General features: G+C 48.5%; 1 protein-coding gene across 2 annotated transcripts in view; it reads right to left on the bottom strand.

The window, feature by feature from the left end:
- Positions 1–625: 625 nt before the first annotated feature.
- The window catches only part of KCNS1 (potassium voltage-gated channel modifier subfamily S member 1), a 53,874-nt gene continuing 36,143 nt past the window's right edge, over positions 626–18,356 (bottom strand). For both annotated transcript variants that reach the window (XM_077335475.1, XM_077335476.1), the window contains one exon: positions 626–11,825. In XM_077335475.1, coding sequence (XP_077191590.1) covers positions 11,376–11,825 — 450 coding nt within the window. In that variant the 3' untranslated portion in view covers positions 626–11,375. The remainder of the gene's footprint in view (positions 11,826–18,356) is intronic.

Raw genomic sequence — 18,356 nt, 5'->3', positions numbered from 1 at the left:
GGTATGGCGTAATGCTTTCTGTGCTTTTACAGAAAACAACAGCCCAGGGCTCTGCTGAGCCGTGATAGTCTGAACACCGCCCGTGGCGCCACGGGCGCCACGGACTAAATAAAAGAGTAAGGCGTTCTGGGGCGGGATGTGTCCGGGATGAGGAAGGGTCCGGATTGGACCCTTCCTCATGACAGACAATCGGAGGGAACAATCGGCAGGCGCGAAGCGCCTGCCGATTGCTCCCTCTGATTCCCAGCCCCAGCAACTGCGAGCCGCGCGCAGCGCGGCTCGCAGTTGCTCCTGGCCTGACGCCCGAGGGAACCCACGCAGGCCGCAGCCCCCGCGCACCACCCCCTCGCCCCCAACTTACAATGGTCTCCGCCGTCCTCGCAGCCGCTCCCGGTTCCAGGAAGAAACAGTCCACCAGCGGCCCTGCCAGCAAGCGGCCCGATGTGCGGGCGCGGCTCGCGGGCGCGGCCCGGCCGCGGCTCGCGGGCGCGGCCCGGCCGCGGCTCGCGGGCGCGCCTCGCGGGCGCGGCCCGGGCGCGGCCCGCGGGCGCGGCTCGCGGGCGCGGCCCGGGCGCGGCTCGCGGGCGCGGCCCGGGCGCGGCTCGCGGGCGCGGCCCGGGCGCGCCTCGCGGGCGCGGCCCGGGCGCGGCCCGTGCCGGTCCCCAGCTTCAGAAAGGTTGGGGACCACTACTTAGGCAGAGAGCCGCCGCCCGACAAGGTCAGTTTCTACCGCCCGCTGTATTCGGCATACAGCGGGCTTAATTACTAGTATGGAAATAATTCAGGGCAGGCTCACCCAGGTACTCCAGCCAGAAGCAATAAAGAAAACCCTTTTATCTTTCCGGCTAAGGTGCCGTAAGAAGCTGGCTGCTTGCCTCCATTGCCCAAACAATCAGAGGCAGAGGCCCTAGGCAAAAGGAATGTCTGCTGATTTTTTTTTAAAATAGCTAAAACCATTCTGATTCTTTCCCTCCCTCCCCCCCACCAGTGAATTTAGGTTGATAGAGAAGCCTGTTAGCAGCAGATTCCAGAGCATTTATCATGGAGAACGGTGGCTGCAGCTGCTGTACCCTTCACTGGGCCAAAATCCCACACAGGACATCAATATTGCAGGACGACATATCCTGAGCCAGCTGTTGCGTTGTTTGCACAAAGGCAGGGCTCTGGATTTGCCGCAAAAAGGTCTATTCTTAACATTGTAGGAAGTATGCCTGTTGAAGAGCACATTTGCCAAACCACGTTGACATGTGCTAAAGTATCACGCAGGGGACATGGGTCTTGCAAGCAGTTCTGAAAGGCCTTCCTCAGTCCTCTATTCCTATCGCTCCTTTCCACCCCGGACTCCAACCTCCGCTCCTTCGCCTGGCCACTGCTGCATCGCCTGCATTTCAGAGGCAGGAAAAACAAGCTTCAGCATTCAATTGTGCTGTCCTCTTAAAACCCACAGTAGGAACCCATTCCTCTCAGCTGTTTCCCCGGGCTCTGCAAATCAGGAAGAAAGAAGTGCCCCTGATAGAACCATTTTTGTTCTCTCTCTCTGTGTTTGTGTATTGGGGAACAGAACAGCGAGACTGCAGACTGGGATTTACTTTCTGTTGGGAAACTGCTTCAGGACTCCTTGCATGTCTCTGTAGGATGGCTAGCCCCCAGTATAAGTGCTGCCAGTGGCACACCATATCATTTTTGCCCAGCATGCTGAACCTCTTCCCTTCAGGAATGCCAGCCTCCAGGTGGAGAAAGTGAATGCTTTGCAGGGTGGATTCTACAGCACTTTTCCTCACTGAGGTCTCTGTCCTCCCCAGGCTCCATTCCCAATTCTCCAGGAATGTCCAAACCTGGCTCTGGCAACCCTCATTCCCTACCCAAAACAAGTCCCAAGACGGTGGCAGATGGCAGAGCTCAGCTTTTGTCTAGACCAGTAGGGGCCAAGCAGTGGCTCTCCAGACGGCCAGCTCTCCCTTTGCCTTCTGCTTCCACAGACACCATCTCCCTAGGCTCGGTTAGGGTCTGTCAGAAAAGTTGGGTGAAAGGAGAGAGCTGGGGGAAACACTATTTTAAAAAAAACATACCCAGAAAGGCTTGCTTAACAAAGCAGCCAAGGGCAGTGGACATGGTAGATGCCCATGTATCAGAAATCTGGAAGGTCTACATACAAGCAACGACAACAGGAGTTAGAGTTAGGGCCATACATGGGAATGCAGATCTGTGGCCAGCAACAGCATTTAAGAGGAAAACTTAGCTGTTTAAAAATTGCCATGAAGGCTCAGTGCTGATCCTGTGGTAACACCAGGTAATCTTGTCCTCCGCCCACCTACTTTTCCAGCCATGGGGGGGGGGGGGGTCTGTTTCCACACTTGGAAAGGCACAGCAGGGGAAACAGGACTGCTTGCTGCTTCTATGCAACAGGCCTAATCAGGGTTGGACCCTCCTGATGATTTCTAAATAGCTAAGCTCCCCTCTTAAAAGGTGATGGTGATCCTCGGTTGGACCTGCCTCTGCCATAACATGTAGCTTCACTCTGGACGTTGCATTTTCCCTTGTTTTGTTTTTCTTGGCTGAGTACGCTTGATGTTGAAATGTGTCCCATTATAGGCATCAGTTTCTGGAATCAGCCTTGGCAAGCAGTGTTCAGTGATATTAATTGCCATGCTGTAATAATATCTCCCAAGGTAGGCTTGAGGATCCCTGTGGGAAAAGGGGAAGGAGACCTCAAGAGGCATAGCGGTACACTGATGAAAGAGTGTGCCAAAATAGCGTGCACTTAAGACATGTGATTTCTTCTCAGGATACAAGGGAGCTTATTTCCCAGTCAAATTATTTTGCCAGTTGAGAAGAGGTCTGGGGGTTAAGACAGCAGACAATGAGATAAAATTATCTATCCTCAGCATAGAGGGGGCCACCTGATTGGTCTCCCCCACCCCCCAAAACACACTACTGTTCAATCAGGATGAATTAGTATTCCTAGGAGTGCCTGGGGCACTTTCTGTTGCCCAGAGAAGTCTCCAAATTGAACAGTCCACTCATCCCATAATAGTTATTTCTCTTTAGCGTCACATGTCTAGGCCGGCAGGAAAAGGGCCCGAAGCCCACTGTTTAAGGGAAATGCCACTGAATTAATTTGAGGTTACCAGCCTTAGGAAGAAGACGTTTAGAACTTTAGTGTGCCTTTGGGCAGGGATTTAAATGGAATGTACAAAGGATGCCAGGATTCCTCAGCATCCATAGTACTGGATTTGGCCATCATTCTGCCCTATGTGTCAAATTTCTCTCTTCCCCCCCCCCCCCTGCCCAGTCTGTGAAGCAAGTTGGCTCAGAAGAATATTTCACAGTGTGAAATCTTATTTATTGAAAAGTACTTAGAATCTTTCTTCAGGGAGTGCAAGTGGTTCCACTCAAGCCACCGCAGAGCATAAATACCCAGGACTAGAACAACCCATTCAGACCAAATAAATCAACGGTGCAATAAAAGACTCTCTTGTCTTGCATCTTTAAGGTGCCTACGATGGTGCACTCCTAACTTCTAGAGCAGAGGTGGCCAAACTGTGGCTCCAGATGTCCATGGACTACAATTACCATGAGCCCCGTCCATGGACATCTGGAGAGCCACAATTGGGCAGCCACTGTCCTAGAGGTAACCCGTTCAGGAGTAGGAGAGTAGTTGCTGAAAATGACCTAGGACTGGTTGATTAAACTTCCAAGTGAGAGCTAACCTCAAGGAGTAGCTTCTGAAAGGAGCATATCTGGCTCATGGGTTTGTATCCAGACAGAAGGTCCTGCAGGTATGAAATCCTCCCTTTCCTTTCATCCCATTAGAACCTCATTAGTTTGCTAATCTTGAGCAGCAGCAAAATGTTGTGTTCTTTATTTTTTGGATGCAAGGGATAAAAGGACTGAGACAAATTTTGCTGCCACCGAAATAATTTCAGGATTGTTCTCTCTTAAGCAAATAAAACAGAGATTCCAAAGTATAGGGAGGTACCTGATCCATAATAAGTGAATATTAGCATTCCCTAATATTCTCAAAAACAACAGCAGGGCATTCAAGCTGAACATGAAACAATATGTCAGGCTTATTAAGGCTTTTTAGAAGCAGGTATGAAATCGGGGGATGGGATATATAAAGTAGGAGGAGAAACCTGCTGCTAGTTTTGAATATTGGGCATTGGGCATTGTGATATGAAGTGCACAGTTTGGGTTTGCTGGGGAAAGACATCTTCTTCACACAGATAATGCAAATGATTTCACAGTAGTAAACCTGGTTTTGACTCTAGGTATGCATGCAGCAAATAGCTGCAACCAATCTTTGGTGCTGTATGTACTTATACATATACTTACAGATTATTCATTGCATTCATTTACTGTTTACAAGTAACTATGTGCATAAGGGACAGCACACTTACTCTACCATGGCAGGCCCTGATCCCATGCGCATTCTGTGTAGGGTTACCAACCTTAAGGTAGTAGCTGGAGATGTCCTGGGATTATAATTGATTTTCAAGCAACAGAGATCAGTTCACATGGGCAAAAGGTGGACTCTGGCATTACACCCCATTGAAGTCCCTCCCCCGCAAAAACATCCCACCCTCCTCCGATTCCAGGCCCTACATCTCCAGCTATTTCCCAATTGGGAACTGGCAACTCAAATTCTATGTAATCTAGGGACAAGAGTCTATCAGTGCACATATGCAGGCTCTCTTCAAGTGTAGGCTGGCAAATATAAGGTGAAGACTGCATATATAGGATCCATGAGCATAGTCTTTTGCACGCATAGGGCAGGGATCCCATACCCGCTCCAGTCTGCAGGCACCTTTGGAATTCTAATGGGGGGAGGGGCATAGCCATCAAATCACCAATGCAGAATGTTGAGTCAGCTACAAAATGGCTGCCACAAGAGAGGCAACCAACTACAACATGTCAAGGAGTGAGGTCACGTGCAATTCTAATAGTATCACTTCAACATTTCAAGCAGAAGCTGCGATTAACATGATGCTTTTTAAATGAACATACTGTGTGAAAATATTTTCTTGCAGACACACGGCTGACCGTCAGCCATGAAGATCCGCCTACTGTGGTAGCAGCTGGTGCTGAAGCAATTAGGGAAAAAATCAGCACTGATAACCAATTGTCTGAACGTCGTCATATTAAGAATTTTTAAGAAAGAAAATGTTTTTGAAATCAGTTACTCTACCCTCTTAAACAACTCGCTGTCAAATCCAGAAAACAAATAAGCAAAGATTATCCATGAAGTGGCCCTTGAGGACTCATAAGTTATGACAGACACATCAACAGAAAAATAGGAATATCTGTTATAATTGCCCAAGACTGTCAGGATTAAAATCATGTTAGACATTGGAATGGCATCTCTTTATTGTTAGGATATATTATAATTCAGTATGCTACAAATTGGCTTCACTGAGCTGGGTGTTTTGCTATGGCACACAGGCAGTGGCTAATGCCTAACGTAGGAATCCTCTATGGCTGCCATACTGCCCACGGGTGTATTTCCTCAGGCCATTTCCTTTGTCCCCAAAGCATTTCTTCTCCAGAGCAAATAGTCAGTCTTTGTGCTTGAAGGGAGTGTCCAATTAAGAAACCGCTTCCCCCATCATAGGAAGATGCTTGGCTTGGGACCGCCCAATCTTTTGTCATCGTCCCTATGGCAGCCATTTTGTGATGGGTTACAGAGCACACAGGAGCCATTTTGTGCTGGCACCTGTTACACTTTTTCAACATTCCAAAACTGTTCAGAAATTCATCAAACGCTGGGCACCCTGGTCAATGCCACATTCCAGCATTGTCAAAATAATGTGACTGACACATCCCTGTGGTTAGATGACAGTCTGGTAATTGCTGGAGAGAGGAATTGCATGGGGACATTCTTAGCATGTGGCACTGCCTACTCTAGTATGTTCTCCACGCCTAACCTATCTAAGGATGGATCTATCCTATCTAGGATGTCTCCTAGTGACTCTTCTACTTAAAACAAAGCCACAGTGATGCAACATCCAACCGCAGGAGACATGGAAACAATGCATTTTCTGTACCAAAATGTCTGAGATACTCAACAGACCTCCCAGTACAAGAAACTGAAGACCAATTAATGTAAGAAAAGTGAGGTGTTAGAGCCTTTTTCTGAGCTTAGGTAGACTGTAGGGAAGCAATCAGCATAGCAGAGCTGCCAAAGCTAGACAGAGTGGTGGCAATACAAGCCTGGGGGAATTGCATTATTACCCCACTGTATACTGAACTGCATTCAGAACCTCTCAACTCCCATTCTTAGTACTCTGTCCCAGTTGGTGTGTATATTGAGACAAATGCTTACCTACTGGAAGAGCGAAGCCATCCCTTTCTCTACTATAAAGATTATCTCTAGCATGATCCAAACACTCCCCATGAATTGCGAGGGGGGCAGAGACTCAGTTTGAACAGTACTACGACTCCTTTTTTGGGGAAGGAGAAGAATTATATTGACCGGCACTCCACATCAGAGGTCCCCAGCATTTTAGAGCCTGTGGGCATCTTTAGAATTTTGAAACAGGGCAATGGTCTCCACGACAAAATGGCCATGTGGGAGGCACAAAGAAAAAGCCCCAGTGCAGGAGATAAGAACAACATTTTTTAAAAAATATACTGGGAAAGAAGAGACAAAGAGAGAACAAAACTACCAATGTATTGGCACCTGTCCCTGAGGTATCATTTTAATCTGCAGTCAATCAGATGTAAAATGGGTAATCAAAATCCCAGCTGGGCAGGACCCCACCTGGCCTCACCCACCTTTGCAGAACAATTGGCAGGCACCAGGGAATGCATTGGCACGTCCCTCTGTGCTCCTGGGCACCCTGCTTTACATGATCCGGCCTTGCTGCAGAGTTCCTACTAAATGTTACCTCTTTGGTGAAAGACAGTGAGGAGAACTTGCTGCTTTGCTACTTAACAGATGGCTTCATTAAATGTATAAATCGCAGCTCTGTCTCTGAAGCTAAGCACGTGTCCCTTACAGACTAACGTCAAAGGCTCTGGTGAACATAACATCTCTGAAATACAAATGGAAGGCATGGTCCCTACCAAACTCTAGTCTAATGAAAAAGTAAATTAATTCAGCTACAGTCTTTCACACAACAGTAACCTTTATTCTCTATAGAAAATTAGGATATCTTACTTCGGTGGACTCACTCATGATGAACTTCCAACGAAGCCAATATATGTATTCAAGCACTCAAAACATTAACCACATGCATATTTCAAGACCAAAACCTTTTTAGATTACCCGAGTCGCCACCTAAAAGGCACAGAGACCACGTGGACATTATCAAGAGGTGGTCTCTCATACGGTTTCTAAGTGCAACCTCATTCATTTCGATGTCAGTGGGAACAGGGGCACAATAAAGATTAGCCACAAGGCAAACAATTAGATGTTTCTAAAAACTCATACCATTCTTGCACATGGACACAAAAAGAAGTAACTTAAATCTCATGGGCCCCATGTCCCATCATGGCTTCCCCAAGAAAACACGAAGGGGTAACAGATAAGTGGAAGACCAAAATAGATTAATGTAAGGGGGAAGGTCATGGCATATACAGATGTGCATCTAACCCCCTTTTGAAATGCTTATTCAGGTCATTATAGATTTGCTGTAATTGATTGCATCTCCCATTCAACTCAAATGTTAGTGCCAATAATGTTTCATTTTTTCTTATCTGAGTGTTTGGGGATGAATCCTAATTCCATCGTGTGTATTAAAGGGTTATCAAGCTTATTTGACACATAGAATGATCCAGTATGGAAAATCAATGTGAATTATATAACAAGGCAATTGGATTGAAATGGAACTTACCTGTCAACCTACTGAATTCTTAATTTATGGGCTGAGCCTCCGGGGGGGGGGGGGTTCACCTGCTTAGAGGGGTATCTCTAGTTAAACGGTTGAGCTTAAATTATGTTTTCATCTTTGACCTTGTAGTGCTCAGTGGAAAACATCAGAACCTACAGAACACATTCAGAACAGATAAGGCCTTTTTGCCTCAACCTTCCTGCCAATGTTTCTAAAGTAACAAAGGCAGCCAACAGGCCTAGAAAAATCTGTCCTTCCCCTATATCAGGGCCTTAATGTATAGAAATTGACTGTGGAGTTTTTTGAAGCAGGGAGGTAAATCACATCTGACTAAACCTCTATAAAAAGCGACAGGACATTTTTCTCCCAGCCTGTGGGCAACCTCTGAAATAACCCCATGGTAATTGGACAGGACTTCTGCAGTACTTCATAGCTAAAATGGGTTGTCTGTTTTTGATAGGATTGCTGAATTCCATCCTGACCAAGGTTTTTACATCCTTAAGGTCTCCAAGCTGGGAAGATACATCCAGGGGAATATTTCTCTTATCATATGGTCATCCTTCATGCTTCAGGGGGGTATCTGTGCAGCTTTAGGGTTGCCATCCAGGAGTATCTGGAAAACTACCCTTGTGCAGTGCTGCCTCCCACCCAATTTTGGCTCTTGCTGCTCCATGGAGCAAGGATGGGGGTTGGAGTGGGGATGGGTGGGAGGTTACCCAGCACAGCATGTAAGCTGGTAAGTCTAGGCAACTCACTGCCCTTTTCTCCCTTTTAAGGGCACTTCCCCCCCTCCCCACATTTCTTGCTGAGCGGCACTGGTAAGCACAGTGAGGGGAAAGGGTGCTCCAGAGTTGTGGGGGTGCCCAGGCATGATCTCTGCCATGCCTGTGCTTTCATGCAGATGAAATGGGAGGTTGGAAGAAGCAAGAAATGGCACGGGACTGGGGGGATGCATGGACATGTTCCTGCCCCTTCTGGCACTACTAGCTGTTCCGGCTGTGGCTGAGCCCTGTTGCCATACATGAGAAAGCAGGCAAGGTAAGTTTGGCATAGTGTGCACCCAGCCAAGAATATCAATATCAGATAGTAGTAGCAAGCCATTATGGTCATTTTTGCATGCCACTACTGGGAATGGGCCACCAAACACCATAGCGTCATATACACAACCAAGCAGGAATGGAGTCCGCAGAATGCTCTTATTTATTCCTAGAAACGACCCTCACCCCACCCTTTACCATACCAGTAGCACCAGTCCTCCATCTGTCTCTAAGTGTGAGAGACAGGTGCAAGTCCAGGAGGAGCACCTTGCAGATAAGCAAGATTCCCAGGGTATAAGCGCTCAAGAGTTAAAGCTCTGACAGAAGGAAGAGAGCTTTGATTCTTGAAAACTTACACCCTGGAGATCTTGTTCCCTTAGGTGTTAAGGGATTCAAAACTTGCTCTCCTACTGTAGACCAGCAGGTGACCAACCTGAGCTAGATTTAAATATCTTCTGGCTTTTACACCTCAAGTGGACAGTTCCACTTGGCCTTTCCAACTGGCCTTTCTGCAGTTTGATAGATCTATGGCCCCAAGCACAGTAATCTCACTTAGTCTGCATGGCATTTTCTTCGATCTACCTGAAGGCTATTACTAATTGCAGAATGAAGCTTCCCACTACACCAGACAACATCTCTGTCTTCTTCCCCCTTTTTTGTATTTTTGTTTAGTGCCCAAACTGAAGAAGTCTGTGAGCTTTAATGCTGGCTCCCTACTCTCTGGGTTGGTGGCTGAAAATCCTGAAGGGGTTCTGCTCCTGCCGCTTGCCTGATTCTTTAGGCTAGGGGTAGTCAACCTGTGGTCCTCCAGATGTTCATGGACTACATGTTCATGGACTACAATTCTCATGAGCCCCTGCCAGCAACGCTCATGGGAATTGGAGTCCATGAACATCTGGAGGACCACAGGTTGACTACCCCTGCTTTAGGCCACAGCTATTCTCTCACCACCCCATTCCCCATCTGTACCTTTAGGTAGGCCCATCGTGTTACTTGGAAGCTTTGTTTCTCTTCCTCCTCAACTGCGCCCCAAAGAAGGAAGCTTCCATTTATCAACAAAGTCTTGTGAGATGAACCATTTTCAGTCGCGTGGTAAATGCATGTGCTAATGCACAAAACATTCTCAAGGACACCTGCGCACTGTAGCCTTGGCTACACACAGAGATCAGTACAGAACAATAATAATCTATTTCGTAAGTGGAGCAAACCTTGCAGTCACCACAGAAACCAAGGCATGGCTTACTGCACAGAGAGCCATCGTCACAAGAAGTGTGACCTCCACCAGTCGCTGCCAGGAACAAAGAACATGGAGACACTTTGTGGGCATCTATGTCATTAGGGCTGAAGGGACAGTATGGATGAACTGCCCAAGGACACTACAAGTTGTATCCCTACCTACCATGATTAGAAGGTGAGGTTCATTCTGGCTACTTCAGCAGGTCTTGATATCGTAACTCCCCCACTTTCCTTTCACTAGGTTTGGATCCATCTGGAATCTTTCTAGAGCAACTCTAACAAGGTGGCAAGAAGCTTCCACTATTTTTCTCAGACTTGGCTGGACATTTTATAAGGCAAGTCAACCAAGATAAGAAAATCAGGAACTCCTGGGTTTTGTGGAAGTGGTGCATAATTTTTGTCCCTCTGGACAATCTTCACAACCCCTCTTCAGTCTCTTTGGCAACATTTGGAGATAATCTGGATTCCAGGACATTAAAAAAAGATGGGGGTGGGAAGCCAAGTGGAATAGCAACTACTTGATGGGTGGTTGAAGAGCATCTGGTTGTGTTAGGTCAAGAGGCCCTGTGTGTGGGCCAAGAGGAGCTGCATGGTAGCTACTGGAACGGAAGCTGAATGGAATGAAAACTGGTTGAACAACTTACTTGTTAGCTAACCTTCCGTCTTGCGTATCTGATTCACTCCTAATACCATGGCATGTCATCACAGACCATACTAAGAGATGCCAGCAGGAAATGGGCATCATTTTAAAAGTGCCTATAATGGGGAAGCTACGTTCTCTTGCTGTTTTGGAGGGCTGTAATATAGTCTGAATCCTGACCTGGATAGCCCAGGCTAGCCCAGTCCCATCAGATCTCAGAAGCTAAGCAGGGTCAGCCATGGTGAGTATTTGGGTGGGAAAACCATCAAGGAAGTCCAGCGTCGCTACGCAGAGGCAGACAATGGCAAACCATCTCTGAACGTCTCTTGAACTGAAAACCCTAATGGGCTGCTGTAAGTTATCTCCAACGAAGCACAGTATATTGGCCTCTTGGCTCCAAGCGTCTCTTGATGAGGATTGAGTTAGTCACAGTGTACAGCGCCCTGGTGGATTACCAGGACTCCAGATGCATAGGGCCAGTAGATCTTCCGCACTGGCTCAGGGGACCCACCAAAGTGCTTATGGAACAAGCCACTAATGATAGGCATGTTGCACTGGCTACCCTTACGCTGGCTCTTTCCCAGCTATCTGATGCCAGAACAGAAGTGATGTCCCTGACTCCCAATCCATTCAATGGACTGGAAGGATTCTTCTGGTGAGGTCACCGTGGTCTGAAATGTCATCTCTCTGAAAAGCGTCACTAAGGATCTCCGACTCTTGGCTCGGGTAGTTATCGGAGTCCTCGGGGTCCTTCTTGTCACTGTTCCGTACGGCGGCCTCAAGGGCCTTCTGCCTTCGGTAGAAGTGAGAGAACTTGTTGAAGATGATGGTGATGGGCAGGGCCACAACCAAAATCCCACCCAGGATGCATCCGGAGGCGGCTAGCTTGCCGGCGATAGTAACAGGCACAACGTCCCCGTAGCCTACGGTGGTCATGCTAACTGTTCCCCACCACCAGCAGGCGGGGATGGTGTCAAAGCCAGCATCTTCCTCCTTTTCGGCAGTGTAGGCCACGCCAGAGAAGACAGACACCCCGACAGCCAAGTACAGCAGCAGAATCCCCACCTCTCGGTAGCTGTGCTGAAACAGAAAACAAAGATAATTGGAGATGTGGAAAGTTAGGCCTTGGAACCAAAAAGGGAGAGCTTTACTATGAATAAGGAGGCTAGCCTCCAGGTGGGACCTGGGGATCCCCCAGGATTACCGCTGATCACCAGGGATCCCTGGGGAAAATGGGTGTGTTAAGAGCAGTGACTTCTAATCTGGTGAGCTGGGTTTGATTCCCCAGTCCTCCACATGCTGCCAGCTGGGTGACCTGGGGCTCACCACAGCACTGATAAAGCTTTTTTGACTGAGCAGCAATATCAAGGCTCCCTCAGCCTCACCTACCTGTGGGGAGAGGAAAGAGGTGATTGTAAGCCACTTTGAGACTCCTTCTGGTAGAGAAAAGCGGCATATAAAAACCAACTCTTCTTCTACTCTATGGCACTGCACCACACTGCACCACCATGTCCTCCCCAGGCTCCGTTTCCAGCAGCCAGGGGGCTACATGGCAACCCTAACTATGAAAGAGAGCTGCAGGCTCTTGACTTCCACTTGTATGATGATTTGACTGCCTGTCCTCTCGCACAGAACTGCTCCATTCCTGTTTGCATTTTGCCGACAAAGGGACTGCAAGTACCACGAATCTGCACTTCAGCAGACACATTTCCAGTCCCGCATTTGCTAGGGCAAAGCCAATGGTGCAAGAGGGCGCAAGGCATCTTCCTGCAGGCACCAATTCTCCTCTGAGAATCCCCCCTCTGTAAGATTGTCTTTTCCCTAGTTGAGCTCACTGCAGCTGTCCTGCCCCCCCCCCCAGTTGTCCTTACTACAGAAGACTATCTTTCTCCCAGCTGTCCTTACTATGGGTCTTGGAGCCCAGCTGAGAAATAATGGAATAAATAGAAGGGGAAGGAGTGTGGGCATTTGCAAAGGGCAATCAAGCATGCCTCCCACTAATAGGCCACTGCACATGTCCCCTTGCATCACGAAAAAAAACACGTAGTTGTATCGTGAGGCTTTGCCTGCACAGAGGCCTTGCTTAAAAGTCATTATTAACCCTATACTGGAAGAGTTTCTGACCGTTTCTGGACTGGAAACTTCGCTGCCCCGGCTCCCATGTAGGAGCACAAATCCGGGGTGCACCGGGCCAAAAGCTCCCTCATGCAGGAGCAGGAAGAGGCGGGGCAACCTACCCCGGCTCAAACTCCAGCCTGCGGTCCAGCGAGGAGCCTCCAGTGTGGAAACGGTCCCAGAGTACATGATAGAACAGAGTTTGGAGAGCCAGCAATGCAGACAGATTGTATTTGATTCAACATGGAGCTTCCTTGGACATTGGAGAGCTAGACAACAGTCGCAATTGTTTGTTAGAGAACCTGTTATCCCCCCCTCCCTCCCCATACAACAGTACAGCTCTTGAGCATAAAAAGACACATGCGTTATTCCTTCCTACTTTTCTTTAGGGAGGAAGGAATTTCTTAACAAAGCAGGGTGTCAGTGTACTTGCAAGTGCACGACTTCTGTGGTTCTTCGCACTACCTTTATAATGCCTCCTGTCTCTCTTAGCTGCAGACCCACAGACCTTTATCCTGTTTGAATGGCAAGGAGTTCAGTGGGATGCAGGCGCTATAACCACTGGCAGGATTGCAGCCTTAGACTAAGCTACTCCCCCCCCCATGCATACCCCACCCGCTGAAATCCTGCCAGCTAAGTATCTTGCATGTTTAGGACCCCAATCAATGCTCAGCCATTTCTCAGAACATGACGCAAAGTGCTTGGCTGACCAACATCCATCAGCCGCAGGCAGAGCCGTCCCTGCAGTCCTTCCCTTCTCTGATAGACAAAATCCTGGCCTAGACAGAATCTGCCTGGCCCTGCTGGGCGTTCTCCCCGGCGAAAGCTGCCGCGGGACTCCAGAGTGGCAGCAGTGCCAGCCGTACAGCAGGGCCAGGCCCTGGTTTGTATTCAGGCAAGACAAACACCCGTCTGGTGTCTGCGCCGTTTGGCAGGGATACGATTGATTTCCTGGTGGCAAATAAATATCTGTCACTTGCTTCCCTTTCACAGCCCATAAGCAGGCACTTGAAAAGCGCATGGGGGCAGGGGGGGGAGGCCCACAGAGCCAAGAGGCAAACGTGGTGTGGTGAAACCAGCCCCTCAGCCGCTAGGAAAAACATGAAGGTGGCTGATGCAAAGGCCCTTGCAGGATGGAGCTCCGTCATGGAGCTGCGTAGGCGATGCCACAGCTGGCCAAAGGCTCCCTTTCCCAGCATGGTTTATTTTTTCTTTGTAGGTTTTGGCCCTTAGTTTTGTCTTCAAGGGGTTTTGTGGTGGTTATCAGCTGTGGTGGGGCGGGGTTAGAAGCCAAACAGTGGAGTGCAAACAGCTAAATAATGAATATTTATTCCATGTTGCTTGTTGTTTCACTTCATTCATTATTGTTAATCTAAGTTATCTGTATTGTTTCTGTTCTGTTTTATGTGAACTGCCCTGAGCCTTTGGGGAGGGCAGTATACAATTATAACAAACAAATAAATAAAACCAACTGGTTCTATAAATCCCACTGTGAATCTTATTGGTGCCACAAAGAAGAGCCTGGCCAGAGCAGATCTTTGGGTCCAGGATCCTGTGTCCAAAATGGCCTACAGGGTTACACCTGGAAAATCAAAAAGGCAGCCAAAAAGGTCTTCTTCTTGGGTTCACTCCCCTCCCCCAGCAAGTGGCACTTAGAGATAGCCTGCCTCTCAACATGGAGGTTCCAATTTAGCCATTGTGCAGGGTTGCCCAGGAAGGGCCTGAAGTTATTCCAGAATTTCAATTGATCTCCTGTCTACAGAGCAGGGTTGCCAACCTCCAGATGGAGCCTGGAGACTGCCCAGAATTCCAACTGACCTCCAGACCAAGAGATCAGTTCCCCTGGATAAAATGGTTGCTCTGGAGGCTGGACTCTATCATTATATCCAGCTGAGGTCTCTCTCCCCAGACCAGCCTTCCCCTGGAGGTTTCTCTAAATCTCTAAATCTCCAGGAATCACTGTGGCCTGAGCTGTCACCTGTGCTCCTGTGAGGCAGGCATGCAACCTTTCCAGTTTTTAACCTCACCTTTCCTCCAGGGAGCTCACAGCAAAACAGGCGTTTCTTCCCATCCATTGAAGGAGAAGGAGGAGCTGATTCTTATATGCCACTTTTCTCTACCCGAAGGAGTCTCAAAGAGGCTTACACTTGCCTTCCCTTTCCTCTCCCTACAACAGACACCCTGTGAAGTGGGTGGGGCTGAGAGAGCCCTGATATTACTACTCAGTCAAAATAGTTTTATCAGTGCCGTGGTGAGCCCAAGGTCACCCAGCTGGCTGCATGTGAGGGAGCACGGAATGAAACCCGGCTCTCCAAATTAGAAGTCCGCAATCCTAACCACTACACCAAGCTGGCTTCACAACAACCCCTTCAGGTACACGCAACAGAGAAAAAGTGATTGGCCCAAGGTCACACAGACAGTTTGATCACTGAGTGGGGATTTGAACCCAGGATTCCTTTGTCCTACACTCAACGCCTACACCATGCAGCCTCCCTGTGAAACATCAATCTCAAAAAGGGACAAGGAAGAGCAGCATTACCAGAATTTCAATATGGGCCAGTATCTCTGTTAGCATAATTAACACTGGCAGATGTTTAAACCAGCAAGGGTCTTACGGCAATGTTAGACACCCACATTTTACTGCCTAGATGTGGGAAGATTGGTGCAGTCATCATCAACCATATCAAGAGCTCTATGGAGCATCACTTCATTCATTCATTCATTCATTCATTCATTCATTCATTCATTCATTCATTCATTCATTCATTCATTCATTGTTGGATTTATATACCGCCGTTCACCAAAAGGTCTCACAACAGTCCTGTAAGGCAGGCCACCACCATTCCCTGCCACTCTGGAAGGGGGAGGCTGAGAGAGAGCCGCTCTGCAAATCTGAACCGGGAACTTCCCAACTGGCAGCAAGCATGCTTAGCTGCTCTATGATGCCAGCTGATTTAAAACAAAGTCATCCAAGCGGCAGAGTTGAGAAATGCAGAGGGCACCAAACGACATGCACAGCTGGATCCTCTGCTTGGCTGTTGGGAGGCGAGACCCATCAAATCTATTTAAGTTGATGCTCAAAATAACTCCGCACGGAGGGGGGGGGGCAGATTTGAACAGCTTCTTGAAGCTGCTCTCCTTGGGATGCCTCAAGTTTCCCTGACCTCAGTCCTCTGGTAAAGCTGCTTTATATGAAGTCAGACTGCTGGTCTGTCGAGGTCAGAACTGTCTACTCTGCCTGGCAGAAGCTCCCCAGGGTAAGGATGCCAGCTTCCAGGTGGGACATAGAGATCCCCTCAAATTACAGCTCCTCTCGAGACTACAGAGATCAGCTCTCCTGGAGAAGATGGATACTCTGGAAGGAGGAACTCTGGAAGGAGAAAGGAAGCTGGCTGAGTGTGGAAGAGGAGCAGGGCATCAAACCCATCTCGCCAGATTGGAAGTCTGTGCTCCTAACCACCACACGAAGGAACAGCCTTTCTCAACATTTTTACCAGTGAGCAACATCTGAAACATTCTTCAGGCTTTGAGAAACCCCAGAAGTTTTGCAATCATACAGAGTATGATTGGGAAGCATAGCTGTGTACATGCCCACCCAGGACCCCTCCCCTTCCTACCCTCTCCAGGCCCACCATTGGCAATTAAGGGGGGTCAACATGACCATACATGGTCATGTCACTGGAGAAATGTTTATCAACTTGAAAACTTGTATAAAAAATTAATTAACTCCCACTCATTCAGTTGAGAGCGCAATTTTGCTAGGATTGGTCAGTGGTAAAAGGAAATCAAGCCAATAAAGAACACAGTGGTTAGATCTGATCAAAATGGTCACTGGCCAGAATATTAGTCAACCAAAAGAAGTGGTGCAAGATTGAAAGACATGGCAACAGTTGAGCCATAGGATCACCAAAGTTGGATTCGACTGATTGGCGATCATCATCATTCAGAAAACCCTTCCAGGGCCATCAAGAAACTCCAGGGTTTCATGAAAGCCTGACTTGAGAAAGCCTGCCTTGGAGGGATACTTTGGGGTACCATGGTACTATACCCCACTGCGATTCCTGTCCTGCCGGGGCTCCACCCCATATCTCCAGGAGCTTCCCAACCCAGAGCTAGTAGCCCCACCCCATGCCCCACTGCTGGTGGTGGGGATCTGGCAATCCTCCTCCAAGGTCTTAGACAGAGGTCTATCACATTGTCTACTACCTGGTCTTTTTAATTGGAGTTGCAAGGATTCGAAGCGGCGACTTTCTGCATACAGACAGATGCCCTACCACTGACCTAGAGCCCCACTGCTTTGTGAAGGCAAAGCCCTGGCCAAGACTTTTGCACCTGTCCCTATTGCTGGGCAAACGGCCTTAGGCACACCCATCCTTTCCCCAAGGAGACTCCAAACCAGTTGCAATTCTTATCAGCATAAGGAGAATCCAAACCAGTTGCAATTCTTATCAGCATAAGGAGAATCCAAACCAGTTGCTACGCAGCAGAGGAGCGATACCGACTTAGCTGGCTGACAACTGCTGGAAGTGACACTTTCACCGAATGACCCCCTGCCGTCATCCAAAGATGATGGGTCCATCCATCAATGTCTCCGACACATGTTTCTGCTCAAGCATGTCAGGCAGAGAAGGGAAGTCCCTCTTCATTCGTAGGCAGCTGAGGCAGGGAGGCCTCGGAGAGTCACATGAGCCAAACGAGATCTGTCAGATCCGGTTCTTTTTCGGCAGGGAGCGAGTGACAGGCAGGAGGGGGAGGCAGCAGAGGGACAGCCAGACAGAGAACGAAGCAGTCGGCCAAGGCAGACAGCTTACAGTGCTGCCCTAAGCACAGTAGCCCCCTTCTAAGTCCATTGAAGCCACTGGGCTTTGAGAGTAGGAACTCTGCTTTGGACTGCGCTGTAAAGAGCAGCAGAACCCAGCCAGAGATATAGAACAATCTGAGCTGTACAAAGAGATGAAAAGTAAATTAAGTGCTTGGGGGGGGGGGGGGGAGAAGCAGATAACTGCATAGAGGAATTCCTGGTGAGGGGGTGTGTGTGTGCAGAGGAAGGGCTAGACAAAGGCCTCGGCATGCCGTTTACACTTGAAGATAATGGGTCCCAGGCTTCTGGATCAATAACACATTTTCATCTTTTTATAGCAGCCATTACTTTTAGTTTCTGTTTCTTACTCCTCTGGCTGTGTGAATGGGGGTGGGGTGGGGGGGTTAGAGGACAATAAAACCCACACACAATCAAACAAAACACACTTCCAGTCCAAGGCAGCAGTGAGAAATGGGCTTCCAAGCAAAAGTGCAGCCGGGTTATGGCCCGCTATTAACAGTGGTGCCCTCACAGCTCTGTGTGGCCTCTCACGTGTCTCCTGCTGCTCTCTTGAACGATTCCACTGTGTTTTGTCTTTGGATCGTTTGTCTCCTCAGATGCCTGGAATGCCCTTCTTCCTTGCGAAGCCCTCCTCAAAAGCTGACTTGTCCGTGAAGCTTTAGTCCTCGTCCCTG

The sequence above is a fragment of the Paroedura picta genome, chromosome 4 (genome assembly GCF_049243985.1).
Source record: "Paroedura picta isolate Pp20150507F chromosome 4, Ppicta_v3.0, whole genome shotgun sequence".
In the NCBI taxonomy this organism is placed as follows: domain Eukaryota; kingdom Metazoa; phylum Chordata; class Lepidosauria; order Squamata; family Gekkonidae; genus Paroedura; species Paroedura picta.
This window is presented reverse-complemented; position numbering and strand designations above follow the sequence as displayed.